Source organism: Urocampus carinirostris, chromosome 8, assembly GCF_059441175.1.
Source record: "Urocampus carinirostris isolate Australia breed hairy pipefish chromosome 8, RoL_Ucar_1.0, whole genome shotgun sequence".
NCBI lineage: Eukaryota > Metazoa > Chordata > Actinopteri > Syngnathiformes > Syngnathidae > Urocampus > Urocampus carinirostris.
The window spans coordinates 18,223,948-18,246,889 of NC_142356.1; the positions used below are offsets into that span (position 1 = coordinate 18,223,948).

General features: G+C 40.8%; 1 protein-coding gene across 5 annotated transcripts in view; it reads left to right on the forward strand.

Annotated features, from left to right (window-relative positions):
* Positions 1 to 22,942, forward strand: part of bnc2 (basonuclin zinc finger protein 2) — a 269,137-nt gene that overhangs the window by 137,571 nt on the left and 108,624 nt on the right. For 2 of the 5 annotated variants that reach the window (XM_088341837.1, XM_088341841.1), the window contains exons 2-3: positions 2,604 to 2,942; positions 4,662 to 4,724. In XM_088341837.1, the coding sequence (XP_088197963.1) occupies positions 2,604 to 2,942; positions 4,662 to 4,724 (402 nt within the window). Of the gene's footprint in view, positions 1 to 2,080; positions 2,298 to 2,603; positions 2,943 to 4,661; positions 4,725 to 22,942 lie in introns of those variants that run through there. The other 3 variants (XM_088341839.1, XM_088341840.1, XM_088341838.1) reach the window with 3 other exon arrangements.

Genomic DNA, 22,942 nt, shown 5'->3' on the forward strand with positions numbered 1-22,942 from the left:
TATTGTTACTCTTTCAGCATCGTCTCACGGGCCACACAAACGGGACATGACTTTGAATACATGTTTGAGTATGAGATTGCGAGTATAATGCCCACTATTGGTCACTTCTTGAGGACTTCTGCCCAATTAAGTCAAGGGTTTGGGCCAAGATGTCTCATTTTCTCAAAGATTATTGGCTGCTTCTTTTCCCTGGATTGTGATTTTATTACATATTGAGGGCTGGAGGTTTTTTTTTGTCTTTTTTACATCTTTAGCAATTATAGTTAGGTCTTGACTCTGGCCGGACTATAATACAAATATGTATTCAGATGTGTATTTTATCCAAAAGACAAGTTCGGATCAACACTTTTGTGATATTCAAAAATCGAGATTTTAAGGCACAATCCTTTCTTTTTTATTCCGAGTGTTCTTTAGTGACGAGGCAAGCGTGGGAGGTGGGACTGGGCCAGGAAGGGGGTTGCTGCACATCTTTCATGACCAATTTGAGGCGGTGCCAATGAAGCTCAGGAGGACATGCATATTGGGACGACCTCCTCGTAGAAGGAGTAGCCCACTCACTCGTTCTATACTCTGGTGACGTGCATATTCATGTAGATGTGTTTGGGTGTGCATATGTGTGTATCAATTCCCCCCTTCACTTTTTGACTGCTTCTGCTGTGGGGACCAATTTGGCTAAAATGGAACCTCTTCCTCATTTTTTTCTTAATTAAAATCCAAGAGCCCCTGCAGGGGGAGGGGCGGGGGCTTGTACATGTGTGTGCATACATGTTTGTGCATACATGTGTGTGCATACATGTGTGTGGATTGGTGGCAGACTGCCTACGTTCCATTAGTTTCTCATTAGAGTCGCAGAAAGTCAAACAAAGGCAGCAGATTTTTGTCTATAGACAAGTCTATTGATTGTTTGTTTGCCACTGTTTGACTTTGGGTGTGTTTGTGCAGGTTATTTTTTTAGATTTTGGTATTTTTAAACACTGTAAGAATGTTGTTGTTTTTTTACAAATATCAGCCGATGTATTGGTCATGTGTATAAAGAAGAAAAATGGGAAGCCTGTTATTCCACTAGTAAGCACCCCAAAATTCTTACTAAAATATAATATGTAATTTTTCATGAATTTGGTTGACAAAAGGTAATTTTACAGTTTTGTGTATGCAGTCAAGGGCATATGTCTTGGCATAGGTGGAGATAGAACACATTTTTAAGTGATAACATAATATTTGATGGGAACAAAACATTGATTGCTCGGTATTGGTGGGGACACCTCCCCTTTGTCCATGCCAAAACTATGCCCTTATATGTAATCATCCCTTGCTATGACCCGGTTTACTTTTCTCGGTTTTGCTGCGTCACCAATTTGCAATGTGCATCGTGTTCTCCTTTCTGATTGGCTAAACAATCTCCTCGCTTATTATTATTTGACCATTCGCAGTACTTTTATTGTTTACACAATTGCTTAAGCCTGTAAATAAGAGTTGATTTCTTTGTTTCAGTGTATAATAGAGTGTTTAATTGTAGAATCATATATATATATATATATATATATATTTTTTTTTTTTAAGGATTTTACTTCACAGATTTCGCCTATCACAGTTTCTTTTTGGAACGTAACCCCTGCACAAATGAGCTAATACAGTTTGCAAGTTATATGTAAAATAAATCTACGCCCCACATTCTCGCTTCGAGAAGAAATATTTGTTTTTCTTTTTATCAATTGGGTTGAGGACAAAGGTTGCCCCCACTCCTTAAGAGCCATGAACTCACATTTGGAGCTATATAAAAAGCAAATACATAAATAAATAGATGAATAAATGAACTCTATGAGCGTGTGTTGGGACAATCTAAACGGGTGAGTGTGTGCCCAAGAGCGTTAGAGAGACACCAGCAGCAAACATTGTAATGAGGTAGCAAGACAAACACCCACCACCCCTTCCTCCTTCTCCACTCTTTCACTTTGCCCCCGCCTCCTTCACCCTGATCCAAGGAGGTGTATGTGATCGAGCAAGAGAGAGAGAAAGAGAGAAAGGAAACGTTCAGTGCAATGTCATTGAGCATCCCAGTCCGGAACGCGCGCGCACACCCATTCACATGCACCATCCGTGCGCTTACGGGGAGCACACGTGGTGGAGCGCGCAGAAGTAGGAGAACAGAGAAAGAGAAACAGAGAGAGGGGGGAGTAAGAGAAAGAGAAAGAAGGAGTTTGAGAAAGAGTAAGAGAGAGATCGAGAGAGAGAAGAAGCTGGTGGCGCGCGCTCGCACTCCTCATCTTCACTTTGCCGGGACACACACAGAGTTGATGGTAAGCCGCTTTGGTTTCTTTTACACACTCCTGAATGTCTTTTTACTTTAGTTTTAGATGGGTTTTTCATATTGCAGTTCGTTTTTGAGAGTGTGTTTGTGTCCAAAAATACGCGCACACCCCTCCTTTGCACCTCCCCACTTTAGTCTGCGTCCACATCACCTCCAACTCAAGGGGCTGTTGCATGATTGCAATTTACGCGCGCCCCCTCCTGCTAAAAAAAGGAGGGCAACCCCAAAAGAACCCACCTTAACTTATACTTTTCACCCCCCCTCCCTCTTCTCGTCCTTCCTCTCTCGCATCAAGTCCAAGGAGGCAGATGTGAGAGGCAGCAGTGAGCGCCGCGCAGCCCCACAGGAGCCCGCCACCGCCACGACCACCAGCACCAGTGACCCGGAGCCGCCCCGCAGCACGCCGCCTCCTCCTTCAGCGCCTCCCGCTCCTCCTTCTCCCCCTCCCCAGGCTGACCACGGCCCGGAAAGGGAGCCCTCCAGTAGTCGCAGCGGCGGTGCGGGCGCCGGGGAAGTGGGCGAACGCTCCATGCAGTTCGGCACCAGACCGCCGAGTGCCGAGCAGCCGGGCTTCATGGGGACATGGCAGCAGCAGAGCACTGACGGCAACCTCCTCTACAGAATGTCCCAGCAGGTACAGAGACCTCACTAAATCCTCCACCCCCCACCCAAAACTTTTGTTGTACCCACAACAAAACAACGAGCGTCAAAGTTACAAGTGCTGCTGGGGTTTGACTTCTGAAAAAAAGTGTAAAATAGGAGGATTGTGGTGCGTAAATCCACACATTGTAATGGAGTTGATCATACACGTTCACTGTTGGAGTTTCTTTTTGGTTTCATTTGGAAAAACATCAATTTCTCGGAGAGGGAGGTTTGACAAGAGGTGGAGGAGACAGTTTCTGATGATCAGATGAAAAATATGATGTGAGCTGTGAGGAAGGGGGTGCATCCAATATTGTCTCCTCTCTTCCTCTCGTGTAGTTTTAGAATTTTACTTGTTTGGCTTCTCACTTTCTTAGAAATTAACCTGGTTGTCTGTTATATTTCCCTGGTTTCTTTTATCGAGTTTGGGTTCGATGTTGTGTGAGGGCGTGTATTCAAGCGCGCACGTGCATGCAAGAGTATGTGCGCGAAAAGGGGGAGACAGAGCAGATAGGGGATGCTTGTTGGCTTGTTGTCCATCATTGCGGGACTTGTGAGGCTCTCCGTACCAGGCACTGTTGCGCAACAAGCGTGTAGGGGAAAGTTTTCGTTTCAAAACCTTTGTGCACGCGTGCACGAGGCATAACTAAAGCAGTAGTTTTTATAAATGCATATTCTTATGTATTTAAGGATGCTGCGTGAATCATGTGGATATGACCAGCACCTGCATCCTTTGGCACATCCCTATCTTAACGCTTCAGGATTTTCTGTTTTAGGCAGCACCCTTGGGTGCAAATTTACTGTTTAAAAATAAGGCCGGATTTTTTCCACCGTCTGTTTAAACACTAAAATCGTTTTTCAACAGTTCTTGAGCATGCACATTTACCCACAAACGAGGGATAAATTGAACATTTTAGTTGATATGTGAGGAGAAACCTTTTTTTTGTGCAAAATAAATGAGCATCGTGATATTATTTGAAGCGATTGTTCGTGAAACAAATCCGTGACGTTTTATTTCAGTTTATTGTTTGTGTAGTTTATTTAAATTGAAAACAACTCACGTCTTTGGAATATTTTGCAAAAAAAAACAACGCATTTTTAAATGTTTTCAAAACAGTTCGAAATGGATGTCGTTGTTTTATTAAAGAAATGAATCAACCTACACTTTGTAATACAGTTTAATAAAGTGACATTTTAAAACGTTTCTTTTTAATACACTTTAAATCGAAATTCGTTGTTTTATTATTATTATTTTTAGAATTGGTGTGCCATAATGTTAAAACATAACTCAGAACCGTCTCTTATCGTTTAGTTACATCTGTTAGAATGTTTATTTTCATTGAAACATGCGCAACAAAATTAAAAACTGACATTAGTGCATGCTAAAATTGAAACATTTTAGTTTAAACGAAAATGATTATTAGAGGCAAGAAAAACAGGAAAAAAACGGAGAAGATGGATTATTTGTCATTGCTGCGATCGTTACAGAAATGGTCCCCGATTTAACGTATCTATTTTCTACATCTCATTTTTTTTTTAATTGTTATTTTGGGGGGGAAGCGCACCAATGCGCAGGCCGCTTCCCCAGCGACCTGAGCGCCACTCGAGGATCGGAACGTTCGCGCGTGCGTGTGTGTGCGAGCGGGCGTGTGTGTGGGCGCGCTTTTAGCCGTTATCTCTAAAATAGCGTCTCCCTTCTCTCCCTTGCAAGGGTGCTGTAACGCGGCTTCCTATCAAGTGCGACAGGTCGACAATGGGCCGAGAACTGGACGAGGTACTGTTTCAAACCTCCCTCCTCCATTTATTTTAGAAGTGAAGGTGCACGCCTCGTTTTCTTTCTTTTTCTTTTTTTTTTTTGCAAAAAAGCCCAAAATAAGTTAATGCATTTTCTTGTTTATGTTTTTACTTTTCGAGAAAAAAAAACAATTTATAAACCACGGAAAACTATATAATTTTAGGTTTATTTCGCAACATTATTATAGTGTACTAATCCAAATTAATTATCTCTATGATTCATGGCACTCTTAAAACATTGGATATAAGGAAAAATACATGCATTAATACATACCTATCGTCTATAATCTAAATATTATGCAAGCACATTTTTGCAGTCTCTTTTATGATTATATACATGCTTTGAAAATGCCTTTAAAAATTATGGCATCAATTTATTCATTTGCAGGAATTAAACACCTAAACAATTCTCCATGTTATTGGACATATACCAGTTTTCATATAATCCCAATAAAGGATTAAAATGTTTAAATTAAATGATATTTTTGAAAAAAAATTGTATGATTTTCATTGCATATCAGGAGGTAATATTGTGTAGATGAACACACTGATATACAAATTTGTACATGATCCCAAAGAGTGTATTAGGAGTATGTGTGTTTTATGTTTGTGTCTGTGTTGCATATGCGTGGCATATACATTACCGGCATTGATTTAATGCATGTGGAAAATTATCTACTCTGAATTTGCACGCGATGGTGTGTGAGTTATTATTTCCATCTCTTTGATGCGTCGTTGAATATATTGGAAGTGCGTGTCTGTGTGTGTCCGCTGACACCCAGTTAGTGTATTTTACCCTTTCCTTTTTTTTTCCTGAGTGGGTGGTTGAATATTCTTGTGCCAGTTGCTCAAGTGGGTATGTATGGTAGAGGGGTGCGGAGTATATGGTTGTGTGTGTGTTGTGTGTGTTGGCCGAGACTCCATGTGTGTGCGGGTGTGAGGTGAAGTGTCTCTTGGCTGGCCTTGGCGGGAGAGTGGCGAGGTGAAAGAGGAGATTTTTGCAAGAAAAAGAGCTTTACGGACTTGTTTCTACTGTCACTTCTTCTTCTTTGTCCTATTCTCCTTTTTCATCTTATTTTTCCTTTTTGTCCTCTCCTTTTTTATCTTTATTCTCTGTCTTCTTCATTTTTCTTGCAGTTGCAAAGGTCAAAAAAATGGTGTCAAACAAAAATTGTTGGTCCGTTAATGGCATCATAAAGCAGCAGCGGCGGCAACAGCTCGATTTGCATGCAGCAATATTTGTGTTGTTCATTAGAACGATGTGTGTTCTATTTTGTAGAGTGATTGTTTTTGAGAAACTGTTTTTACTTGGTTGAAAAACACAAAGGCTTTGTTATCATGACCCTAACTTCTTCTAAAATTATCATATTGTCATATCCAGTGCCCGCACCCCTGGTGAGGATAGGCAGTGTAGACAATAAATGGATGGATGTCTTGTCCAGTCCAGAAAATTTGATCCTGAAGGTATCCCAAAACCTAACCCAGGTCATCCTAGATAATCCTAGTTTGCACTGTCATAAAATCCAGAATTCAGCCACCATTCACATCATGTGCCGTGTTACGGACCTCGCTTGGGGGTGCAAGAGCACAACAATCTGGAGTTGTCCTGACGAGTTTTTGATATTGAGATCCATCTGAACAAATGCCGACATGTGATGCAGATTTCATTTGTCTGAGTTTGTGTTCCTTAATGGTAAATAGAAAGCTTGTCGCGGACAGTGCTTCAGGATCTTTGGTTTTGGCATTTCCGTCGCAGGTGAGCTCCATCCCAAAATGTAAAAGCAATTGTAAAAAATGCTACTTGGTGGCTTTCACAACAAAAGGCGTTTTTAAATATGTCTCATGTTGCAGCAGATATAAAAAACATTAAAATTTCTCATTTTAAAAGAGTACTTTGAATCTCAAGGGCTAAGAAAACATACATGCAGCCAATGAATTGGGCGATTCCATACATTCTTCTTGGATGTTAGTCTTTGTTTCTTGTGATGCATACTTTAAAATAAATCATGACATCTATTATTAAATGTGTCATGTTTGAGCATTTCTAGCTAGTTTCATTTGTTTATTGTAATTCAACCAGCTCAGTTAATGGCATCTTTGATGAGTACTTTGTGATGTTGAATTTTATGAGCTGATACGATACACACCAAACGTAAATATTTTGCTTGTATATTTTCAAAAAACATTTTTGGGAGTTGTTTTCTCCTACTCTCTGAGATTTTTTTTTTAATTCTTTTGGCCGGCATGTCATTTTTTTTAGAAATTCAAACTGAAAAGGACTCTCAACTATAAATTTGGATTAATAAAATATATGAAAGGAATTCACATGTCATCTAGGTTATATGATAAAAAATATATCTCCATAATTTGATTTTTGCTTGTTTATTATCGTCCTTAAACATGATTTTAATATTTGATTTTTTTTGTAGTATTATTTTTTCCATCATCCTGAAAATAATGTTTTATTTTCCGCTTCAGAGTGCAGATTTTGATTATGGTTTCTATCTGATCATTACTTGACTTAAGTTTAATTAATTTTGAATCCATCATTGTAAGTGCCTGAAAGACAAAAAGTCTACCTTGTAAAAATAATAACAAAAAAATAAAGTAAAACTGTTTTCATTATTAATTTGACTTAATTTTTCATATGTTTTGCATGAAACCCAGCAATGTGAATGCATTTTCCTGATGCTGATTATAAAAACAATACAATTTATTTTAAATGCAATCAATTTAAATGCACAGAAATTAATGGACAAAATCACTCCTGTTATAAACACAGGAGGCAGTGTTTGAAAATAAAATAAACAATTCATTCTAAAAAACACAAATTCAGTTCAATAATATGCATAACATGTGCTGAGTGGGCGGAGGATTTTTATATTTTTAGTACTTTATTTTCTAGATTAATAAACCCCTCCTTGGCTAAAAAATTTACAACTATGTATAAAATCATAAGTCACACTGGAGCACTGTGATGTTTTCAGCATTTAGAAACACTATAATGACATCTCCAAATGTGAGTATTTTTATTTTACCCTCTTTTATACAAAAATGGAAGCAGAAACGTGAAAAATGGGACACTTACTGTAAATGCATGTGCATACTACATTTCTCCCTAAAAACATGTTTCCCTAGGTAGACATTTGGCGTATTGGTATTCTTTTAAATTTAATCGAGAAAAAGTTGTGTTCATAATTTTTTTTTGCTATTTAAAAATGGACATTTGACTGAAATTCCATGTGAAAGGGCATAATCCAAACTGGACATGCATCTTCAACTTGCTGAGGCTTGGTGTGCTCTGGGGCTTGTTTTCCTGCGCTAAAAGAAGTCACCCATGTGAGGAGAAAGTGTGTGTGATTGTGTGCAAGTGTGGTTTTAGTGTCGTTCAGGATGTCACCACCCTGCTGCAGGCTAATGAGCGCCACACACACTCTCACACATTCTCTCACAATCTCACAGTGTACATACAGAGGCATGAGTGTGTTTGTGCCAGCAGGTCAACATGCACTCTGCAACTGAGGGGAGGCAACTCGAGCACCCGCCGAATTTTTCATTTTTTAGATATTTTTTTTTAGCGTAGAGGAAACCGTGACGTCGGCTTGGCGTGAGTGCAGGTTTGAGACGAAGGTGACATGACCGGTGACCCCCCCTGACCCGCTAAGTGACAGGAACCCGGGGGCATACTTTCTCGCCGGCTTCTCCCTTTTCCTGTTATTCCTCAACCACCGTTCTTTTCTTCTGGTCTGGAGCCGGGCCAGCGCGACGGGCAAATCTTTGGCTTTTATTATGATGATGATGTGTGTCTTTGAGGAACAGACACAAAAACTCTCCCCCTCCCCATCCTATTCTTTCCACCCCCCTTACCTTGCCTCACCCGCCAATTTGCCCCATCAGCAGCGACATGAGAGCTCTCAAGGAAGTCAAGCATTCATTTGTCTTGTTGTCTAAAGAACTGGAAAAAAAGCACTCAGGCTGGATTGATGTTATGATTATTGTTGAAAATCATCATCACTGCGATTTATGCTGGTAATGACGGCCATTTTAAGAGGACTTACTGCACTTTTCAACGCAAATTATCAAAATTGGGATGTGGAAGGAACATTTCTTGTGGCGTCACTTCACGTTTACCTTAATTATTTGCGCTTAACGCAGACTTTTTGTCAACCTAAAAAAGAAATGGTTCGTGCGTACCTTGAAAATGCTGAAATTTTATTGGATGGAAAAGTGCCTGATCTTCTGGTGATGAGCTTGTAAATTCTTGAAATTGTTTGTTTTTCAACAAGTCTGCTTAAAAATGAAACTGCTCTCTGATGATTTTGCCTAGCCTTTGCATTTCTTCTTCGCTTGTGATTAACTGCAGGTGACATTAGTTCGTACGACATTGTGCTATGAAGCGTAACCGCCCCCTATGGGTTAGGCCGAAGAGGAGAGTTGCATGCTACACCTAAACAGGGCACTATGAGATGTGTATTAGTGCAAGGATTGGGTATAAATTATGGATGTTTATTATGGGCCATGCTAAAAAATTGAGGTAGTGTTTCCCAGTAGTAATATGCAATGGGGTGAACTTCCTGCAACTGAAAATGTAAGCTTCATTATTACCTAACACCTACTGTACCTGAAAGAGATTTTTCAAAAAAAACAATATATGTAAAAAGCAGATGGAGTTGTGGCTCAGTAAAATACATGATACACACCAGAAACAACTCCTTGGTGTATATGATGATGAATCAGATGTTAAAGGACGTTAAATAAATACATTGTACATTTTATGTTAGAATTGTGTTCATTGTTTACATTGTCAATAAATATTTTTAATATTTTTTTGCATCCCTATGCCATTTAGTCATGAATAAAAAAATGATTGAAAATGATTTTTAACTATATTCTAAGACTTTATGTTTCAAGTTTAAGGCAAATTAGCAAAATTGGGATGTGGAAAAAGCATTTTTCGTCCAGTCCCTCGACGTGCAAATGTTCTTTTTTTACTTGCAATGGAGATTTGATGGTTAGAGGCCGAATGAAGGTTTTTTTTTTCTTTTTTTTGGAGAAGGAGGTTCTGGAGAAGGGAGGCTAGTGGTACAGGCATGTTGCCAAAACACACATGCACATACTATTCCCTCCCAAAAGGCGAAGATAACCTTTTCGCACAAACTTTTTTGTGAGGAGCGGCACACATGGCGTCTTATTAGCTACTTTTTATTTTTTGTTACAACACGTGTAAGCATTTGTTTGCCATGTTTATGCTGTTGGATTAATAAGGTTTAATGGCTGCTGTTAAACGTGGCGCCCCGCTGTTCATGTTTTCCCAGCCGGGTGACTTTTTGTGTGTTCTGTACCTACAGTGAAGTCACAAATATCGTAAAAAACAGCCTATTTTTCTCCTAGCTTTGGAACCGTTTGCTTTATACAATTTATGGATCACTGCCCTAAGTTGGACACAGACCTAATAGCCTCAGCGGAATATATATAATTTACATATACAAATAATACACTAGAGTAGGCAAATATCTACCAATGTTCGCACGTACAAAGGAATATGTTGGGGAGGTTTTGTCTGCTCGTTGACTTTCATGTGACTTGAGAAACATTTATAGGTGGCTGAAAACATGCCTGTAACAATTGAAACGCCACAAGCAAATTAACAGACATGGGGACTTGAGACTTAGTGACTTGGACTCGAGTCGACTCGAGTCGCTGTTTTTATGACTTGTGACTTGACTTGGACTTGGCAATCTAAGACTCGGGACTTGACTTGTGACTTGACTTGCCCAAGAAAAAAATACTTGGGACTTACTTGGGACTTGAAGGTGAAGACTTGAGACTTACTTGAGACTTGCACATGTGTGACTTGGTCCCATGTCTGCAAATTAACCACAAGAAGCGGCTCTAACTACACAAACATGTATTAATCTGACCTTTTCAACAAGTTACTGTCATTTTGCTGCTGTGTTACTGCCACTAAACCTTCAAAATATGTTTCAGTGTATCTTGAATTGGGAAATATATCCAAATAGCCCCAGCAACACTATCTAAACTGAATATATATAACAATATTATATATAAGTTATCCGTGTACCTGCTAATATTCGCACATACAAGGAATATAAACTTGTAGGCAGGTTTTGTCTGTTTGTTGACTCACACGAGTCTTGAGAAACATTTATAGGTGGCCGAAAACATGCCTGTAACAAATGAAAATAACATAAAAATAGAGGGCGCTTGCACCTTATTGACCAGTGCTAAATTATGGGCCGCGGGCCACATGCTGCCCGAGAGGCTTTTTAATAACATACATTTGTAAAAAGTAATACAAATAACAATTTGGTGCCCAGCGTCCAAATGTGACCCCTTCCATGTCAACATATTTTCATAAAGCCTTATCCTGATAACATTCAAATAATGAAATGTAAATGTAAATGTAGATGCATTTATATTGCGCTTTTCAAGTCAATGAAGACCTCCCAAAGCGCTTTACAATGTGCTTCACTCTTTCCCTTTTACACACTAACTAACCTATAGCAGCACCATCTGCTTATCTGGGGCATTAGGGATTCAGTGTCTTGCCCAAGGACACTTCAACATATAACTCGGAGGAGCCGGGAATTGAACCTGCGACCTCTTGATCCCAACATGAGCACTTTACACCCTCAAATGTCACGACAGTCTCTTTAATTGTAGGTCATGGGAAAAAAATGGAATTTGAGTTTTAATGCATTTGATAAAAGGTCTGCATTTATATAGCGCTTTTCAAGTCCCTGAAGACCTCCCAAAGCAATTTACAATGTGCTTTACACTTACCCATTCACAAACACACTCACACACAGAAAGTGGTGTCAGTCATGCAATGCTCCTACCTGCTTATCAGGGCATTAGGGGTTCAGTGTCTTGCCCAAGGGAACTTCGACAGTTAACTCCCGCTCTACTTCGTTTCTAATATCGACATATGGATATCCCAAAATGTAACGACTTCTTTCATGCATTGGGTAATGAGTGCGACTCATAATCAGGAGTAGTCCATTTTTTACCGTTATTTTATCATGAGCAGGGGCATTGATGGCCCCTCCACTCACCTCCCTCCGTCTCGTGACATTCATTGTGCCATAGTGGCGACTGAACAGCGGGGCAAAGTGAAAAAGCTTGTCAGGCCCTAAATGGGAAATTTTGTTTGTGTGTTAAAAGGAAGGAAAGGTGTTTTGTTCTCATACAGACACACACAGTCGCGCTCGATGTTGATGTTTTCTCAGTAAATGGCCTGACCTGCCTCATCCATTGTCGGGAAACACCGAGCCTTAAAGTGGATGGCTGCTCCGTGATGAGCACGAATATGACTAACCTTTAATATTTCATGCCGTTTAATTTATTTGATATGTCCGTCCCCCCTCATCCAACTCAAAAACTAAACCCAAAAACACACTTTTTGTTTTGAGTGTTGGGAAAGAAAATCATAATCCCTTGTTTTTCTCTGGGGATTGGGGGCGTAGTTGCGTTCCAAAAGAGTCCATAGTCAAGAATCGATAGTAAAAACATGTATTTATTAGGTACAAATAATATATTATACATACAACTGTAACAACAATAACAACTGTAGATCAACAAATAAAAACCATAACACAGAGTTGCAGTAGAATGATTGGTCTTTATTGTCATTACACAATAGTACAACAAAAATCGAGGGCTTCTCCTTTCACTGTTAGAAAGAGATTAAGAGAGTGCCTGAAAACCTGGTTTGACCCAGGTCTCCGAGATGATTAAAATACAAAAGCCCCAAAAATTTAGCAGTCTCCTACGAGTTGTAGCTCCAGGTCATCCATTTCAGGGGGAAATGGATTCGGCGTTTGTAAGATACAGACTCGGCAGTGGTGGTTTAAGAGAGTTGTTGGATAATTTTGCCGTAGAAGTAGGCTGGACCTGCAGCATTACTCCTGCTTTTTCTCCCCATAGTCTTCTTTTGGACCGATAATAATCCACAGAGCACGGTGGTGAACAGCATTTCTTTGCGCTCTGTAATGACCTGTTAAAATACTTGCCGTGCTTTGCAGTTTGTTTTGGTGGACGCACCTGCCCCACTGTTTGACTGACAGCATACACCATCACGATTACACCTAACACAATTACACACACACACAAAAAGCCTTATCCAACCCGGCTCCGTGACAGCATTTGCTGTGTGTTGTTTGCTCCAGAACACAATGCGTGAAAATACGAGAATTATCGAAACCGCAAAAAGTAAACCGAGATACAGCAAGGGATTACTGTTTTTCACTTGGCCTCGTAAATCCGCTGTTAACGGAGAGGGTATAGATCAACGTTTAGACTGGGATTTAAACGGCCGACGTCAATAAGAACGGCGGCAGAATGACTCTTAAGCGCGTTATGACACTAGAGGCAAAGAAAAGCAATGGGTACGGGGGTGTCTTGGGTCTGGGGGGGATCAATTGGTAATAGGCTGAAGTCACAGAGGCGATTAGAGGCGTCGACTGGCCCCCGTGTTGTAAATGCTGTCAGATCTGTTGAAGGAAGCCTAATACCTCTCAGGTTGAAAGCTGTAATAACATCAAGTGTAACTAGAGCTGCAGGGGAGTGCAAGGGTGAGTCTGGCCAGGCTGGAAAAAAAAATCAGGAACAGGAAGTGGTTGAAAGTGGTTCAATGTTGAGGTGTGCACATGATGAGTGAGGAAAAGAAGGTTGGAATAATTCGGGTGGCCTCAATTGCGCAGGAATGGGGCATCAGATGAACACTGAAGCTTGTTTTTTTTTCCAAACGTCTGACGCATCATGATTGTCTGCTTAGATGGAGAAATTACTTTTTAAGAGAAATTTTCAAGGTCAATTTTTTCACTTGATTGCAGGGAAGCCTTTTTTGAAGACGGTTCAGAATTTTTGGAGGCTCATCTACGTACCATAACCAAGAGTTGAGCATATTTGGAAAAGGGCTTTGTTATCTCTCTCAATTCTCATTTCAGAATGGAAATTTCTGAATGACTAAATAGGCATAATCAGTTTTTCCATAACTTAAAATAGTGGCTTGTTTAGGCCCCATCGTAATTCGGGTTATGATAAATTCAGGTTTCCTAATAACACCCGTTTGTGTGCTTATGCCCTCCCTCTACGTTTATTATCATACAATTTCAAGATGCACATATATATGTGTGAATAATTTAGGCTTTTAGACCTGGTAATTATTTTAGTTTATTATAGTTCCGGGAAATGTAGTTCTCGATTTTATCAATCTGTCACAGACTAGGAACGGAGACGGGACCCAATTGCGTTCGTTTTACTCAGCTTTATTTAGAAGGAGGAAAGGACTTGCACCCATGATCCGATGATCGTCGGTCACGGGTAGCAGATAGCTGGGAACGCGGAAGTGGCACTTTCGTGTCGAGTGAAGGCAGTGTTGAAAGCGAGATAAAACAGGTTGATGGCCGGGACGGAGGAGCAAAAGTATAAACGGGTCCAGAAAGGAGGTCGGCAACGGGAATCAGACGGAAAACAGGGCAGGACAGAGTCAGGAGTCACAAAAGCTTGCCTAGTGTGTAGCGTGGGTTCGCAGAAGATCCGACAAATGTTGACAGGAATGCGGGGGTTTAAAAAAGAGGAAGCAGCCAATCAGCGTCCGCTGTTGGCGCCAACGGAGCAGACTCAGGTGCCCTGCATTAGTAATCATGACACAATGGTTTATTAAGTTTCAGATTTTAAAGGGACCATGTTCATTATTGATAAAAAAATGAATATTAAAAAAAAACTATAGGGATTTGAATAATAAAAAAATATATTATATAAATATGCATATTTAAATAACCATATTAAAATATTTTTTTGTTAATTTAACATAACATAAGGCTCATTTAGAAAAAGCTTACATGATTGTCCACGTTCCTGATTAAAAGGGCGCCCAAAAACAAAAGATAGAAAAAAAAAATAGAAATTCAAAGCTTTTTGTTCACTTTAAGTCCAACAAGTTTGTCATCTTCCTTGTCCTTTGTAGCGCTTGTTTTCGCCTGCACAATCAACATTATTACTGAATTCCTTAAAATGACACTTAAATAATAAACGTTTAACCGCAGCTCAGTGAACATACGGTCCTGATTCGCAAGTAAGCAAGTAAGTAAGTTCTACCTGTGTTTTAAAAGAATGAAGCAAATAAATCAACAACCATGGCGGATATGGTAAGGCGCCCGCTTTGAGACTGGGAGGTCGCTGGTTCGCGCCTCGGCCGAGTCATACCTAAGACTTATAACATTGGTAAAATGGCGGCGCCCTCTGTTGGCTGCGGCTGCATCGGCTCGCTACAACGGGTCAGGTGTATCGACATTTCGTTCTGTGTACATTGTTACAAAGAATGACAATACAAAGGAAATTATTATTATTATTATTCAAAACACGGAGTGTCAAGATTTCACGCATTCATGAAAGATGAACCCTTCTCTATTTTGTGACTCACGGAACAGCCAACATCGCATCGGATACAACTGGATTCACAACATGTGGCGTTCACACACGTTCAAATGACATACTTGTCCCATTTAGTTGTGAACCATCTCACAAATACAACAAATTTCTCCAAAATATCATAATTGAGCATTAAGCTCTGCAGTGTGAACCTAGCCATATATGCTCCAAAACAGCTGGACCAATTTTTGTAAAAATTTACTCCATTCTTTATTCCTCTGCTATTGTCTTTAAATATGCTGCGCGTCAAGGCACCCCCACTAAATACCAACAAAATAAAATCTGCTTGAGTAGGGTCTGTAACGACCTCTGCCAGCCAACATGGGCACTGCGGCTCCCAACCACTCCAAGCAGCCAAATCTAATTTTCTTTTAATACCTTTATTTATCTAATGTTCCTCATGCTCATGTTTCAACAAACCAACGCTGGGGCGTTCTGCTTGGAACGTGCAAAATGCAGCTTCAAGATGTTTTTTTATATTCAATCATCATATTTAAACATACGCGGTGATTTATAGACCAATAGCAGCCCTTTAAAATCAGTTTTACAGTTGAATGGGGGCTTGTTATATTTTTTTTACAGCAGGAAAAACATCTTTACATTTTTTGATGGGCTCCGATTGTGTGCTAGCATTGCTTTCCTTCTATATACGCACACATGTGTGCGATCATACACATAGACGACACAAAAGCACTGCATAGCGCAGGCTCAGTTTGGGGAATTGAAAATTGCCTTCTCAGGAAGGCCCCGGCCAATTAAGGACCTCACCGTATTGAATGTCAAGCGTTAATTTAGCCCCACCCCCGTCCCCACCACTGCACTTTTTTGTACCCCGCCCCGCCTACCATTTCCCTGCAGTGTAGGTCCCAGGGATGAGCCAAACTTGATTGCTGCTCCGTATTATGTGTCGCAAGCACAAGTGGCAAACGTGCCCCCCTCCTCCTTTTTAGCCTTCGGCGAAAGCCCCCACCCCCTCCGACCCGGAGGGACCCAAAGATGCAGGGGAGGAGGAAGGATTAACTGTACCGCAGTGATAAGCAAGAGTGTGTGTTTGGGGAAGGGGGGAGTCGGTTAGTGAAGACGTAAGGGGTAGGGGGGCATAGAGAGAGAAAGAGGCCAAAGGGTTTGTTTGATCTCTCAGGACTGGGCGGTGACTCTTGATGGTCTTTTAATGGCCTTCACTCCTACCGAGGTGACGTCCCGGGCACACATGTCCTCCCGAAGGAGACAGACGGCGCTCAAAGGCCAACCGTGAAGGAAAAATTGTGGTTTTGTGACTTGCCGACCTGACTTGAACGATTGTAATATGCATGTCGAGCCACGGGTTGACAATGTCCTTATTACGAAGAAACATGGGCTGGGGAACACCAATCTGAAGTTACTTGTTTGGTATACTGTTAGGAATGGAAAAATATTTGCCTTCTATATTCATCAATGGCAGTCCATGCTGTTGCCCTTCTATATTCATCAATGGCAGTCCATGCTGTTTCCAGTAAAGTTGTACTAAAAGCCATCAGCATTGAAGTTTATCTTTGAAAGAGTGTCATTTCAACCTCAATTCAGGGGTCGAAAAGTTTGGAGATGGCATATGAAGGCATGTATGCTGTTGCTGTCATTCGTATCATCATTCTAAGGCAGGGGTGGCGAACACGCGGCTCTAGAGCCGCATTCGGCATTTGGCCAATAAGAAAGCGGCTCTTTGCCTCATCATATTTTCTATATACTGTGGCTCTTTGCCTTGTTTCATGTTTAGTTTTTTTTTGTGTATTGAGGGTGGACACATTCCTTAAAATCAACACAAGAACCATATTTGTTGTATTGTAAGGAGTGTGTTATGGGAAATAATGTTTTTAATTGTGTGTGTTTGTGTGTGTCTGTCAGTCATGGCAGGTCAGTGTGTGGTGTGGCTCTTTGACTCTCACAGTAAAAAATGTCGGCTCTTTGCGTCCAACTTGTTTGCCACCCCTGTTCTAAGGCTGCTTGGTTGTCAATACTTTAAGTGGATAAGAAAACCTGTTTCGAAAGCACTTTTAAATTTTGATGAACTCAAATTTACTTAGATGAGCTTCCCTATTGTAGAATCCTTTAATTTTGGGGCTTCAATTGTGGCCTTCATATTTTTTGTAGTTTTTAAATACGTTGCATTGTCATCACTTTGCAGTAAATCCGCCTAACTTGAAGGATGTTGATGAAATAGTAAAGCTCCATTACTGTTATTATTATTAAGTTATTATAATTATTTTTTACATTCTTATTTTACATGTCCCTATATTTTTGTATTGAAAAACAACAAAATTCTGTTTCTAACCAATAGTTACCAACTAACCAACAAAATCACGTTAAGAATAAACATGTTTTGTTTTTTAAACCGATAAGTTGACTTTTACGTTTCTTCATCTGGATTTAAAGTGAAAAACATAATACTCGAATTTTCAGCACCGCTCATCCTCAGTAGGGTCGCGTGGGTGCTAGAGCCGATCCCCTCAACCTTTGGGCAGTGGGAAGGGTAAACCCTGAACTGATTGCCAGCCAGTCCCAATTAGGGATTTATTTAAAAAAATAAAAATAAAAATAAAAAAAAACAATCATAACCACTATTTTTCTGGCCAAAACCAGAAAAAATAACTCTTAGTAGTTTTTTTGCCACAGGTAGATGCATTGCCTTACTCTAACTTTACATTTATTTACTTTAATATTGGTGCACAGAAGTACAAACAGCCCAAATAAATACATTAAATTAAATCATAAATGAAAAAAAACAAAAAGGGAAAAAAGTGAGTTATACAAACTAAACTAATGGTCTCAAAGGCTCCGACAAACTTGACCACTTACGTTGTTTTACTTATACAATAGGCCCCTCTACATACAAACTACTCTAATGACAAGAAATTCAAGTTACAAGATGTCCTGACATATGAGAGAATATCCAAGTTAAGCAAATTTCTAGATGCTACCACTATACGGCCAAGCGCTTTGGACCACTTTAGGGTTAACTTTGTAGGTTGGAAACAGGCAATTCATTTTCAGTTATTTATTTTGGGGAAAATTCATTCAAGATATGAGAAATTCTCAATACGACCTGGGTTCGGGAACGATGTAATCTTATATGTAGAGGGGCCACTGTACTTTCAACAAAATAGCAAAATGACACAATCTGGATTGGATATATTTGAGTGCAGCTTTTTTCTACTTTCCAGTTTATGAATTCCTATGGTCCTTCGTTAGGCCGTTGCCGCTGGAACCAATCGGCAAAGTTTGCAAGAAAGTTCCCCCCCGCCTAACAAAACACTCCCAGGTCGGAGCAGGATTGTTTGTGAGTTGCATTGATGGTAAATGGCCACCTCCTTACCTCTATGATCTAATAGATATCCACTTAGTCTTAATGGGGCAGATTCCCTTTCTCTACTCCTGATGACTCGCGCACACTTTAAAGGTAGAATTCCCAGCTTGTCTTTCTCCCGTCTCATTCCCCCGCCACCACCGCTGCTGTTTCCGACGTGGTGCTCCCGAGAACGAATGACGCTGTCTCTTGTTTGTGTGCACTGATGGCGATGAGGTGAAATTGAATCGAGAGTGTGAGTATTGATCACTTCCCCTCCACTTGGGCGTTATTAGAGCTGTGCCGCCGATCGCTACAGAGGCGAAAGCCACCTGCGCAAAGCTGAAAGATGCTGACCGGAGCCAGAAGTTTGCGATTGCCCGCATGATATGGTTGAAGATGATTTATGTCATGGTCAGAAACCCCAACTATTTGACAAGAAAACATAAACTTTCAGCGACTACTTAAAGGTGCTGTACAGGAATTTGTCAAGGCCCGAACGGAAACAGGACCCACTTGCGCGACTTTACCACAAGTTCTATTGAAAGGGAAAGGAAGGGATGCGCCCACAATCCGGTGTTCGCTGGGCGCGGGAAGCAAGTCGCTTTCGTACTCGGATTGTGATCAGAACGCGGAAGTGGATCTTCCGTAGTGAGCGATGGCGGTGTCAGGGGCAGTAGCCGGGACTGGGAGACCAAGACGTGGTCGGGGTTGGAAACGAGTTGTAAGACGGGAGGGAAGATCAGACGTAGTCATGATCATAAACGGGTCGTAAGTCGGGACGGGAGAGCGGATGTGATCAGGATCAGAACAGGTCGTAGCTGGAGACGAACAGGAGCAAAAAAAAAACGGGACAGATGTGAGTCAAGGTCCAAAAAGGCTTGCCTAGTATACACGAAGATTCGCAGACGGACTGACAACAGGGGATTGACAGGACTGAGTTTGAATATTGACAGTCACATCAGTAATCATGACAAAATGGGAGCTTTTCTACTCAGTGACGCCATTTTCTGGTTTGTGTTCCTTTAAAGTGACATTTTTGTATCATTTTAGAGCTTCATAATATTCTATCAGGACACACACATTCAAATATTCAAGGATATTTGTTTCAAACTAATCTAACAGGAGCGATTTTGTGAAAAACATGACACTCAGGAATAACTAAGCATATGAGGTGACAGAAAAAATGGTTAATGCTAACAAAATACAGAGGAACAAACTTTTTTTTTAATATATGGATGATAAGAATTTCTGAGTATAGTAACGTGGTCATTTCTTGAGAGAAGGGGAAAATTTGAGGTCTCAGCAATATCAGCGATGGTGGTCGACAAATGATTGATAAACATCAATGAATGATTCTAAATCAATGCACCCGCTTGACTGTGTAAAACAGTAAAGAGGACCAAAGGACACAGAAACTATCCTTGGTTGAGGTAATTACAACTCCAGACGTGTTATGACAGACCTGGCTGTGCGTCGCAGATTTATGCGTGCCGGGGGCCCCTTTAAATAAAGCCCATTTTTGCACACACGTTTGCATTGTTTGGCGCTACAATCTGCTATGTCAATAACACTGCGCGAGTTCATAAAAGTCAAGCAGCATAATCCAGTCCCCGTCGATCATCAAAATCTGAGCCACCCATGCAGTCACTGGCGGGTGGGGCGGGGGTTAGGCCGAACGAGGTCGTCAAAGCCCAGCTTAAGTGTGCTGTCTCGTAGATTGCGACGTCTGTGGGGCTTGGGGCTCTAGTGGCCCTGACAGGGTTTAATTGATCACCTGACCTGAGAGCAGACCAGGCAATGGGGCGTGGGGGTGGTGTTGGAAGGATGCGAGGGATAAAAGAAATAAAGGAGAAATTGTGAGGACGAGTGGCTTAATCTCAGTGGAGCGCTCATTTCTGCGTTTGGGATGATGGATACGCCGGACCCGTTGGCTGACGCGGATGGATAACTCCGGCTGGCGGGCCACCGGAGTTATAAATTAACACATTATCGGCCCTTAATGCAGACTCTTCACCTCACGACAGCACCGCACGCTTTGAGATGGTGCCTACGGTGCTCCTCAAGGGGCATCGATTTGTTAAAGCGCTGAATCGGCGTTGTGGACTTTGGTTCCTTGCCCTGCCTACCTTTTCTCTCTATTTTCACCATCCCGTCCATCGCTCATGTCTTTATTGGTCGACTCAGGCTGAAAAACTACCTCCCTACCGGGCCCCAGACGACGTTGTTATGTCGCTGATCCGGAGGCCTAAAGGGAAGCGCTGTGTGTATGTGTGGAACCGGGGATCTTTTTTAATAACCGCATGAACAGTGGAGCTTATATTCCGAGCCGCCTGCACATTGTAAGGCCACACACGGTGACAAGTTCCTGAGCAGTTCTGCGTCAACCGCAACCAGCTTAAATACCGAGCCAGCAGAACTCCACGCTTCAGTGAGCAATGACTGAAAACTTGTGAGTGGGATCACAATATCCAATGTGTCCTTTTGGGCACTGCCAACAGTGTGTCATATTTGAAGTCTGTGCATTCAATCCTAAAAGTAATGTACTCATGAAAATATGCCTACTCCACAACATTATACAAGTATGTAGAAATATTGAAACTATATTTTCCAAAGTACAAGCATCATTAGAGCAAAACCAGAACATTCTTCCTTTGTAAAATTTAACACCAGCACTAGAAACACTTCTTAAAGCAGATCTTTGTCGTTTTGTACATAATGGCCGATCCTGATCATGATTGATGACCAGACAAAAATTAAGGTCTAAGGGGGACAGACTCTTCTTCCTTCACAAATCAACATCTGGGTTGCGAGACTGGTGAAATCAAGTGCTGGAGTGAGCAATTTGAGTATTTTTATGACTGACACCATATCGGATTGGTATCAGTGCTGAAACCAACACTCAGGAATTTTGATAAAAAAAGATGGTAAAGTGATAACAAAAAATCCGATTTTAGTTAAAAAATATGACTCTGGAATTCAAAGTTATTTCTTAAAAAAATATTCAGTTTTCGCAAAGGGAGTATTATGTACTATATAGTATATCTTTCTCAATAATTTATGTAATTGTATCGGTCTGAAAAAAAACTGGTACTGAACATCCCAATTGTCTTTCTTGAAATTAATCTACATTTCATGGACATTTTTCAGACACTGAAACTGACTTTTTCATTGCTCTCTTTTAAAATGTATCTACATTTGTCTACATTTACTATCCCTTTTTACAGTTGTTGACATAAAAACATAAATACCCGGATGATTGTGAATACTTCCGTAGAATACGTACATTTAATAAACAATGTTCCAAAAAATAGGCTAAACCAACAAAAAATATGAGCCAGCATCTGGGTATAATTGTATTTGCTTATTAAGTAGAATTAGCATTTAATTTGCATTGTCTTAATTCTCATTGAAAACAATGTATTAAACATAACTTGCAATGAGTCTAGAGGCTAACTAACTAGCTAGCTTTCTGTTTTCACTCGAACATGACTGTAACCCTCTGCAATAGATTGTCTTTATGTTTTAATGTGGCGATTGGGGGTGAAGTCCCGGCTCTACAAGTGAAAATTCAATCATTCAAAGTACATCGTAATAAGCATTTTTTAAGTGTTTATGAAACTCCAGGCTCAGCCCCCAATCATCATTTCTGTAGAAGCTACATGCCCCATTGCTTCATAGTAGTGAAGTGCTGCCCCCGTGAATGAAATTTCAGATCACTGTTTTTCATTCGTGATTGGAAATTAAAACACAAGGTATAGGGTGAAATGTGGCTCATTTGGAAGGATCAAAACTACCCACAAAAAATGGCAAGGCTTAAAACTGAAGTTACAGAAAAGAGATGATGTAATTGTTGATCCTCGGTGCACATTTGTTAGTGTCTGCTCGATTATCATGAGAGATTCAAGGCGAGTAATGACACTGTCCCCCTGCTTTTTTCTTTCCTCGGTCCAGCCCAAACATTTACCATCTGGTGACCAAAGCTTGACCCTTCACTCATCTCGCGCAAAAACATGTACACAAATGTACACAAACGTACACACACTCGGACCACATCCAAGTGATGAGTGAGTGAACACCCCCACTTTAAAGCCCTTTTTTTCCCCTACCGAGTGTTTATCCCCACCAGACAAAAACCTCCAAACCTTCCACCCGACCTCCCTTAAGCCCTGCCCCCGTCCGCACATGATTGGCGGACGGTTGATAGATTGATTGCCGGCCGGTCCGGTCGTCGGCGCTAATGAATCGCTCCATAAAGCGTCGGTTCTGGCTGGCGGAACGTCAGCAAACACGAACGGCGGCGACCAAAACAAATACGCAATTGGCTTGCTTGCAAATGACAAATTGCTGTTTGGTTTTCTCCACCTCGGCTTTTTTCTTGCTTCATTTAGCCAACATCTTCACCCGATGATTGGCCAATGGAG